Below are 10878 nucleotides of genomic sequence, written 5' to 3' on the forward strand. Positions count from 1 at the left end.
GGACAAAAATATTATATTAGAACTGACATCTCATTACATTTTCACGCAATTTGGGTGCATAGATCCTGACAAATCAGTACCCAGAACAACGACCTCTGGCCGTAATAACGGCCTTGGCACTCCTGGGCATTGAGTCAAACAGAGTTTGGATGGCGAGTAAAGGTACAGCTGCCCATGCAGCTTCAACACGATACCACAGTTCATCAAGAGTAGTGACTGGCGTATAGTGACGAGCCAGTTGCTCGGCCACCATTGATCAGACGTTTTCAATTGGTGAGAGATCTGGAGAATGTGCTAGCCAGAGCAGCAGTCGACCATTTTCTGTATCCAGAAAGGCCTGTACGCGACCTGGAACATGCGGTCGTGCATTATCCTGCTGAAATGTAGGGTTTTGCAGAGATCGAAAGAAGGGTAGACCCACGGGTCGTAACATATCTGAAATGTAGCGTCCACTGTTCAAAGTGCCGTCAATGCGAACAAGAGGTGACAGAGACGTGCAACCAATGGCACCCAGTACCATCACGCTGGTTGATACGTCAGTATGGCGATGACGAATACACGCTTCCAATGTGCGTTCACCGTGATGTCGCCAAACACGGGTGCGACCATCATGATGCTGTAAACAGAACCCGGATTGATCCGAAAAAACGACGATTTGCCATTCGTGCACCCAGGTTCGTCGTTGAGTATACCACCGCAGGCACTCCTGTCTGTGATGCAGCGTCAAGGGTAACCGCAGTCGTGGTCTCCGAGATGATAGTCCATGGTGCTGCAAACGTCGTCGAACTGTTCGTGCAGATGGTTGTTGTCTTGCAAACGTCCCCGTCTGTTGACTCAGGGATCGAGACGTGGCTGCACGATCCATTACAGCCATGCGCATAAGATGCCTGGCATCTCGACTGCCAGTGATACGAGGCCGTTGGGATCGAGCACGGCGTTCCGTATTACCATCCTGAACCCACTGATTCCATATTCTGCTAACAGTCATTGGAGCTCGACCAACGCGAGCAGCAATGTCGCGATACGATAAACCGCAGTCGCGATACGATACAATCCGACCTTTATCAAAGTCGGAAACGTGATGGTACGCATTTCTCCTCCTTACACGAGACATCATAACTACGTTTCACCTGGCAACGACGGTCAACTGCCGTTTGTGTATGAGGAATCGGTTGGAAACTTTCCTCAAGTCAGCACGTTGTAGGTGTCGCCACCGGCGCCAAATTTGTGTGAATGCTCTGAAAAGCTGATCATTTGCATATCTCAGCATCTGCTTCCTGTCGGTTAAATTTCACGTCTGTTGCACGTCATCTTCGTAGTGTAGCAATTTTAATGGCCAGTAGTGTAATAAGAAGTGAATAAAGTTTGACTTTTCTTACAGGGGATTGCACAGAATAATGTGAACACCAACCTGTGTAGTACATCTTTTTCCAAGTTGGCATCATTGCATACACTTAAATACTGTGATACGTCTGCAGTGTAGAGTTGACGAGTTACATGTTCGAGTTTATCCTTCAGTGTGCTTCGTTCTGCGACCATTAACACGTGGTATTTGTGAAATGTGTGATCCCTCAGTCTTCCAGAATGGGTAGCACGTCTGAGCGTGGTTAGAGGGACCATGTGTGGCTAAATGGCTGAAGTGTTTGGGGTTTCATGAGCGACACTATACACGGTAATGACAGCATACACAAAACATGTTAAAACATCAGTGGCGAAGAGGAATGGCGGTGAAATCCGAAGTTAACTGACACAGGCCGACGAGTTTTAAAAAGGACTGTGGCCCAACGACATAAAACAACTGTGATAAAAGTTATTGCAGAAATCAACACCCACTTGAGTAATACCGTGTCGACAAAAACAGCGGGAGCTAACATTCCTGTAAAAGCTGCAACTGTGAAACAATAACGGCAGCCAGCGCAAAGTTTCGGAAGAAATGGTGGCAGGATCATTAAACCTGGGCATTTTATGACTGAAAGACTGTGGTATTGTCCGATGAATCATTGTTTAAATTGTTTCGTATACTCGGTGGCGTTTATTTGTAGGGAACACCAAAAGAAGCCTACGATCTGACGTGCTTGCTTCCTGTAGCCAAGCAAGAGGAGGGTCCACAAATGTATGGGAGGTTATATCGCGGTATTCACCTGGTCCTATCACTATCTTCACTGGCTGGATTACTGCGAATGGACATCTCGACATCTTCAACAATGAAGCGCTTACTATGATCAGCATATTGCTACCGAACATTACCTTTTTCCGAGATGATAACTCTAAGATTTATATCAAATATTGGGTACCCACTATTTCGTAATGTTGTGAAATATGGCACTAGCCTGCTGTAAGAGGGAGTGGGAAGACGACGTTGGAGGACGTGGAGATTCCAGTGAGGCTCCTGGGCGACGTGGCTTGTCACCAGCACACAAGAGAACGGTATTAGCTGAGGTAGGTGGGAATATACAGGGCTTTTCGGGAATTGAGGAACAATCGGTCGCGAAGTGGAAATCGCAATGAAAATCAGCGGTTAGCTACACAATCCAGCTCCTTCTCTACATAGTAGCCGTCCGACTTAGACGTATGTCACACCGTTGCACCAGCTTTCCAATACCCTGTGTTTTCCGACAGTTGCCTACCCAGGACGGCAACTCGTTGTCTATGCCAAAATGTTGTCTTCATAGAAAGTGATTCATTTGAACAGAGATGAAAATCATAGAGAGCAAAGATCGAGCTGTATGTTGGGTAATCAAATACTTCCCACCTAAAACGTAGTGGGAGCGCCCTCATTGCCCTTGCAGTGTGCGGTCGAGAACTGTCGTGAAGAATTAAATACATGACATTTGCGATATGTGGGGTTCCATTAAATGAAACGAAATCTCACGGCATGTACTTATACTTGGCGGGAGACAATATTTTCAAGGCGTCTTTAACCGCTCAGTTTGTCCTCAGAACTGAGAAGAGCGATGTGACGCTATCTACAGGCATACGAGAGACACCGCCCAACACATCTGTGCAAATCTTCATTAGATTTTTGACTGTGGTTTCCATTTCGCTACCGATCGTTCCTTACTATCCCAAAAACGCTTGTATATTACTGTCAAACAAAATTTCTGGTGCACTGATTGACTGAAAATCAACGAAGCAGATTCCTATCTTCTGTTGCAGTTTGAAGATCAGGGCTGACAAGATATTCGCGGAGGGAAGCGCATCAGGAGCAGACGTATGTCTGTTGTAACTCCTGTTCACTAGATTAATTGTTGAATTTCTTGTATAAAACGGAGAATCAATTGCTGTGACATCAGTGATTAAAAAGTGCTCTCGTTAAACACTCTCTGTGTTAGTGTTTGTATCTGAATATTCGCTGTCCATTATTGTAAGGTCTCATGCATGCGTAATAAGTGTCTTCTGTGCAGTCTGCCCACAGCTGTAAAGTGAGATATTAATATGTAACGAATGAAGTGTGATGTGCAGTGTATGTGAGGGCACTACAGGATAAATGGATAGTTATATGACACTCCATTTTAAATCGTTGTACTTCCTTTCCTGCCAAAATCAGTAGTCGAGGACTCACTCTATAATTCACCATTGCAGCTATGTCTCTGCATACAGATCTGACAATATCTGAAGTGCTTCCACTGCAGTCAGAGGGTCATCATCTGAAAGAAGCAGGTTGGTGTATTTAGAAGCCGGCTGGTGCGGCCGAGCGCTTCTAGGCGGTTCAGTCTGGAACCGCGTGACCACAACGGTCGCAGGTTCGAATCCTGCCTCGGGCATGGATGTGTGTGATGTCCTTAGGTTAGTTAGGTTCAAGTAGTTGAAAGTTCTAGGGGACTGATGACCTCAGGCGTTAAGTCCCATAGTGCTCAGAGCCTCTTTTTTTTTTTTTTTTTTTTGCATTTAGAGCAGAAACCGTGAGCTTTGATCGACTGCCAGTCTCCAACGACAACCTTGCCATTTACAGTTGTTCAAGTACATATAGAGACTGGTATCGATCTTGTCAACGCATGTGTAATGTTCCCATACACACAGCCAAAATGGAACAGGTGTGGTTTTTGGAGCATCATAGCATCACCAAACATCCCCCATGACCAGCACAATCGCCAGACGTCAACAACACTGAACCGTTATGCGGAGGTTTACAGCAGAGAGTGTATAGCAGATTTACGGCCCCAATACCACTTCTGCAACTGACGGAAGTTTTGCTGTAAGAATGGGAGAAAATTAGAGTGGGAAGTACTGAACAGTTTAGCAGTTTGTTCTTTCAAATCCAAGGGTGTCTGAACTCCTTATTAATATACTAATTATGCGTGCATGTCATTTTGGTATCCCACCAATATTCAGTGCATCTCGAGATATCTTCGTTGGTCACTTGGGCTCAATTACAAATAGGACTCCAAGCTGTAGACGCGTCAGGAGACGCCATGGACTGCGGTGGGACACAAGCTTGATTTATACCCACCGTACGGCCCGACTATCAGGAGTGATGGTCTGGGTGTTGTTTAATTACGCAACAGGACGCCTTTGGTTGCCATCCGCTGCATCCTTACAGCACAGTGGCTCGTCGGTGGCATTGCACTTCTCGTTTTGATGCCCTTCATGGCAAGCTATCCTGGGCTTACATATCAGCAATATAATGCCCACTTGCATTTGGCGAGAATATCAACGTTCGTCTTTACGCTTGCCGAACAATATCCTGGCCAGCAAGATCGACGAATCTCTTCAGGATGGAGAACGTCTGAAGCATTGTGAGCAGAGCCTTCCAACCAGCTCGGGATTTTGACGACCTAGCGCACCATTTGGACCAAATTTGACACCACACCCCTGAGAACGGCATCCAACAACTTTATCAATCAACGCTTGCATAAGGGCCAGAGGTGGACCAAGCGTTATTGACTTGCTCAGATTGAGAAGCTGTTTTTTTCAATAAATTATCCAGTTTTTCTGTAATTGTAATCATTTGTTTGACTGTACGTGTGGATTACATCTAACGTTCCCCGCCGCAGTGGGAAAATTTCATCACGGCGCCCCGTTTCTGTTGTCTTACGGTTTCCCTGGCCACCCCCTGTATACATACATTTTGACACTGTGCCAATCCGATCTTTGTTAGTAACTAGGTGCCGGGTCGCTTTCAAACGGCATCAAGTATAATAAAATTAAGAATATCTAGCTTTGGCCTAATGTTCACATCTGTAATTATTCTCACAAGAAAAGGAGAGACACCGTTACACCACGCAGGGTTCCTGTGGAGGCAGAGGCGTCTGCCGGGAGGCTGCGTCCAGACGCCGGCCGGGCCCACGGCCGCACTGGAGGCGGCGGCGTCGCGCCGGCTGCGGGCGCCGCGCGCCACGGCGCATGCGCGGCGCCGGCCACGGCGGCTGCCCGCCTCGGCGGCCGGCCGGCTGGCGGAGCGTCGCAGACACTCGCCGGCCCGGGACGCCAGTAGCGCTACGGTCCGCGAGCCGCGAGCCGCGTGCAGACCCACGGTGCGCACCCGCCGCGGCGCCAGCAGGGACGCGGCGCGACGTGACGTGAGGTGACGCGGCGCGACGAGTGCTCGCGGGCGCGACCACCGCGCGGCGGCCACGGACGGTACGGCGGCCGAGGAGCGCCGCCCAGGGCCCGCCGGCGCCGCTGGCGGGCCCCTCAGCCGGCGTCGCGGCGCCTGCTTCCCGCTCCCGAAGATGCTGCTGCTGCTGCTGGCCGCAACGCTGCTGCGCTCGGGCCAAGCCGCCGTCAAAGGTGAGCGGCAGGCCGACGCCCGTCCGGAGGCCCAGTTTGGCCACCTGCTCTTTCTACTGGGCACCAGTGCTGACGGTTTGCTGCTTCGACGTAACAATGGAGTTGACGACTCCCATTTGCTCACACACTCTTTCACTTCCGGATACCATTACGAGCTGTCCAAAACCCTTTCCCCACGAATACTAACTGAACCAACATTTCCTATCAGATCGCCAACATACCTCCTAACCTCCGGCGCCGACACTAATTCATTCTTTAATATTACCTGTCAGAAAAGTCACAGTTCGTGGTAACAAACGGAAGGTTACAGAGTGAAACGGAAGTGATATTTGACGTTCCCCAAGCAAGTGTTGTAGGTCCTTCGCTTTTCACAATATACAAAAATGATTTAGGATATAATCACAGCAACTTTGCTGATTGTTAGCAAATGAAGTTGTCATCTACAGCCTAATAAAGTCAGCAGAATTTCAAAACCGAATTGCAATGATTTAGACAAGATATCTCTATTTTAGAACAAGAAGTGACAACTATCAAATTTAGAAAATAAAAAGTGTGCGGTCGTCCACACGAGTAATAAAAGGATTCTGTTACATTCCGGCTGCACGGTAAATCTACAAATATAAAGGCTGAAAATTAAACTACATCGCAATTACTAGCGCCTTAAACTGGAACGATAGCATAGATAACTTTGTGGGGCAGGCTAACTAAAGACTGCAGTTTACTGCCTGAACTCTAGAAGATGCAACTAATCCACTAAAGAAAATGCCTACACTAAGTTTTTTTCGTTCTCTGCTTGAGTACTGCTGTTGCGGTTTGGAATTGTTACCAGATATGAATGACGGAGTTCGCCGGAAATGTTCGAAGAAGTGCCACTCTTTTTGTATTATCGCAAAGTAGAAGAGTGGGTGTCACGGATGTGATAGGCGAATTTGGGTGGCAGTCATTAAATCAGAGGCAATTTTCATTTGTAGATCTTATCTCAGATTTCAGTCAGCAGCTTTCTCCTCCAAATGTAAAAATGTTTTGTTGACGTCCGTCTATACAGGAAGAAATGATAATAAAATAAGAGAAATCAGAGCTTACACGTGAAGACCTAAGTGTACGTTTTTTCTCCCTCGCAGTTCGAGGGTGGAACGATAGAAGAATAGGGTCAGAGGTAGAGTAGTCATACAGATGTAGTTGTAGGTGAAGTACCAGATCCCCTAATTTCAAGCTATTATAATCAGTATAGATAATGGAAATATAGCATCCTGTGTTTTTTTTTGCTGGTGATTACGACAATCGACTGACCCATTTGTATGTAAACTAAATGGCAGGCAGCAAAACGTGCGCGGAGGAATCTATGATTAATCCGCATATCAGGCACATCGCATACATATCTGTGTGTTTAGCTCTCGAAGTACATGGAAAATTAAAGAAGCTTGAAATTGTCAGGGAGGAGACGCCGGTTTTAGTGTAATTTTTTGAACTAAAAATTATTTAATCTAATTTTTTAAATGCAGTTTTTCTAATGCTACTTTATTACCGTCATCTTGCTAGATTATGGTTTTTTAAACCGTGTCGCTCACGATGATGTTTGTGACTACATAATGTCATATTCTTGTTCGCCCACAATAAGAATGCATGTAATTCCATGTTACAGCAAATGATGGAATGTCTTAATGCAAATTCACCGCTTTTTCACGATTTGGATGATGTGGAGGTGGTTTAGGAAAGGAACCGAAACTAGTCATCATAATAGTATAAGAAAAAAAGTTGCAGTCTTGATATTAAAAAATTTTGAACAAAAAATGATTTATTTCATAAATTAGATGATGGAAAATTTCGAATGCTGTAAACATGTTGAAAATGGTAGCCTCCCACCCACTATAATGTTTGCCGATTATTAACTGAGTTTTCTTGGTAGCGATCAGACATGAATAAGGAATACTTATTAGACACAAAGCGCTTCATACGAAAGCGGATCATACTGCATTAAAGAAAACGTGTTTCTTTTCTTTCCAAATATTTCAGTCAACAGTTGTTCAATTTAAGTGAAAATTTTCATAGACTCATGACTCTGTAGTTTGGTCCCTTTACACCTCAAACTACAAGTTTTGCTTTGGAAGGACAATATTCCGTACCTTTTATTTCGTTTATTTGGTTCGAATGTAGCTCAGTTTTTGACAATGATTAGACACAAACTAGTTCATAATAAAAGTTAACATCAGTCCCTCTTTCTCACTGACATTCGCCATTGCTGTGTTGCTAATAAAGCAATTAATCACTCACTGTAGCCCTACCTTTCGACAGTAAGCTGACTTAAAAATTATCAATTTATGCAAACTGTCTTTTTCCCACTCGATAGCTTACGATCGTGTCACTAGAATCCTAAACCACGACTAAATACATTCGAACGGCAGTACTTGGCCATTGTTAGAAGCTTCAAGATAATGCTACCCGCTAGAAGAAACGTGCCCTACTGCGATACATAACTATCAAGACTGACTACATTATACCATTATTAAATTAGTGAGCCGCCCGCAGTGGCCGAGCGGTTCTAGGGGCTACAGTCTGGAACCACGCTGCCGCTACGGTCGCTGGTTCGAATTCTGCCTCGGGCATGGGTGTGTGATGTCCTTAGGATAGGTTTAAGTAGTTCTACGTTCTACGGGACTGATGACCTCAGCAGTTAAGTCCCATAGTGATCAGAGCCATTTGAACCATTTAAATTAGTGCGTCTTAAAATGCTTGCCCAAACAAGTCTTGAAAACTGCAAATACACGTTTCTAAAGCGGAAGTTGCGGATTTTTCCAAGCTTGCAGGGAACCATTCCGCTATTAAACATAGTAATAATAGCTTGTAACCAGATACTGCTGCAATTGTTTTACCAAAATTCCATTACTGAACGGAGCGAGAAGTGACATTAATATAAAGTTCGAAAAATACTGTAACTGACGCTCTGTGAACAGATTCGCTAGTTGTAAAAGTAGACCCAATCTTCGTCTGGAGAGTGCACGCAGTGGCCTTCGCTACCAGCTTCTGATGAAGACGTCTAGGCGAGTCTTGGAAATGTGATGCGGGAAAGATGATTTCAGTAACCTGCTAATTCACATGAGTATTTGTCACCCACACGCTTGTTCGGAAAAAAAATATATCCATTTACATGAGGCTACATGAAAGAAGAGACAGTGAGTACCAATAATGCATCGTTTCTACTTCCAAGAGTCGCGATGTAACTATGCTTAACACAGTGCCATCCGTTCCCACCTCTAGAGATGCTGAGAATGTGTGTTTTTAGGCGTATCCCAATATGATGAACTACTTAAATGGCCGGAAAGCTCCAAATAAAATTCGTAAGTTGTATTAATTACTAGTTATGCGACAGATCGTGTGATTCTTAAGCACAGCATTCTTGCAGCGCAAGATTCATTGCCACTGTTTTCCATTTGAATAGTCGGTACTTACCTCATCCATTCTTAAGTCAGTGTAAAGAGTACGGAGCCACATTCCGCTGACGGTAAATAGTCAACATGTGTCTGGCTCTATCTAACGTCAGCATATTCCTTTTATTATAATGCGGACTGATTAAACTCAGTTTGCTTGATTTTCTTCTGGTCGATGTGTAACTAGTGCCAACATCTAGCTGGATAAATACGTTCATTCCTTACTAAATACGTAAGCTGACATTATTATTTGCCCAAGTGTAGCTTTAGGGAATCTTTCGCAGCGTACAACAGATAAAGAGGTACTTTCATTGGTGCTGATGTACGCAGTAGAATACATGCCACACCGTCATGGGAGACTAAATAAATACATTGACAGTAAAGAGAATTACGAAATATACACTGCCTCTTTCTGAGAACTACGCTGACACAAGTAGTTTCTGGATAGGTCTTTTGATTCACTATGGAAATAAGTACAAATTTTCATGCTGACTGTAATTAGAGCGTGCATACAACACGATGAAATTTTGCTTCTTTCTGAAAGATAAGTAACCTAATAATACGTATCGGTTACGCGAAAATTGTCATTATAGTTGACCCTAAGATTGTATGTTCTTGCCTGAGCTCTTTTCGATAATGATCACAGCCCATTGTAGTCACCTGTCCTTACAATGATCATAATCTGTTTTGTGCGGACTTAAGAGTTTTAATAGAGTAAATCATTTTAATTTTTATTTATGCGTATCGATGCGGCTTTGCTGTAACTTTTTAACTTACACGTCGACTATTGGGCATAGAAAAATAATCCAACAATACTCTCGGTAGTTAGTATATGGGAGAGAGTGCCTTACCTTGAAACACTTTACAGCCTTTCGCATTTAGTCGGGCCTGCAATAAAAATTTAAACAAAATTTCCTTTCACGTTTTTTAGTAATGAAATTTACTTTTTATGTGCTGCAGATTTTTTTCTGAAACTTACTCCAATTTTTTTTTTTCAAATACGAAAAAATATTACCAGGTACAACGTAGTCAGGCATGTGGGAACAAACGTCCTATTGAAATGTAACCTTATGTAAATTAAACGTGAAGGGAGGAGAAATGAGAGGAAACGTAGGGAACTATCGATATCAGCTTCATCGGACTTTATGCGGAATCAGCGGTAACGAGCGAAAACGTGTGCCGGGCCTTACTCAGCAGTTGCATCAACCACTGCGCTACCCGGACACAGTGTTTATCGTAATTCCGCAGATTGTTTTAGCACTCCTCTCTGCCGACCACATTCCCACTTAATGCCACTTATTCGCAATCTCTCTCCATGTCCTCAGCGCTCGCTACAGTGAGATTGCCGTACGAGGGCAGACGTAATAGTGCATCAGCATCGAAAGTGGTGGATTCAGGGCCCATCGAGGTGAATCAGCTATATGTATCACAGTTGTGGATTCAGCACAGATTCCGTTCTTTCGTTCATGTTCAAAAGAACAGACGTCACGCATACATGCAATGAAATTTAAAAGCATTAAGATCGGGAATATATTGTCGGTGCTGTTTGTAATCGTCTATCTGTTGCGTTGTCACTTTGTAACACACCTTTATTCAGTAACTGAAATTAAATTAAAAAGAAGTATTATAAAAATCCGGTTGCGATGTAAAGGTATTTCTAAATAGAAGCTCTTGGAAACTAACACCAATTTCCGTTTTCAAGACAGGTAAGATTTTTGTGACT

General features: G+C 44.2%; 1 protein-coding gene across 1 annotated transcript; it reads right to left on the minus strand.

The window, feature by feature from the left end:
* Nucleotides 1-5213: 5213 nt before the first annotated feature.
* Nucleotides 5214-9186, minus strand: LOC124805756 (circumsporozoite protein-like). Its single transcript, XM_047266323.1, has 2 exons — nt 9178-9186; nt 5214-5783 (listed from the first exon to the last, which is right to left on the minus strand). The coding sequence occupies exons 1-2, from the start codon at nt 9184-9186 to the stop codon at nt 5214-5216; spliced, it is 579 nt and encodes a 192-aa protein (XP_047122279.1).
* Nucleotides 9187-10878: the final 1692 nt, after the last annotated feature.

This window comes from Schistocerca piceifrons, chromosome 7, assembly GCF_021461385.2.
Source record: "Schistocerca piceifrons isolate TAMUIC-IGC-003096 chromosome 7, iqSchPice1.1, whole genome shotgun sequence".
NCBI lineage: Eukaryota > Metazoa > Arthropoda > Insecta > Orthoptera > Acrididae > Schistocerca > Schistocerca piceifrons.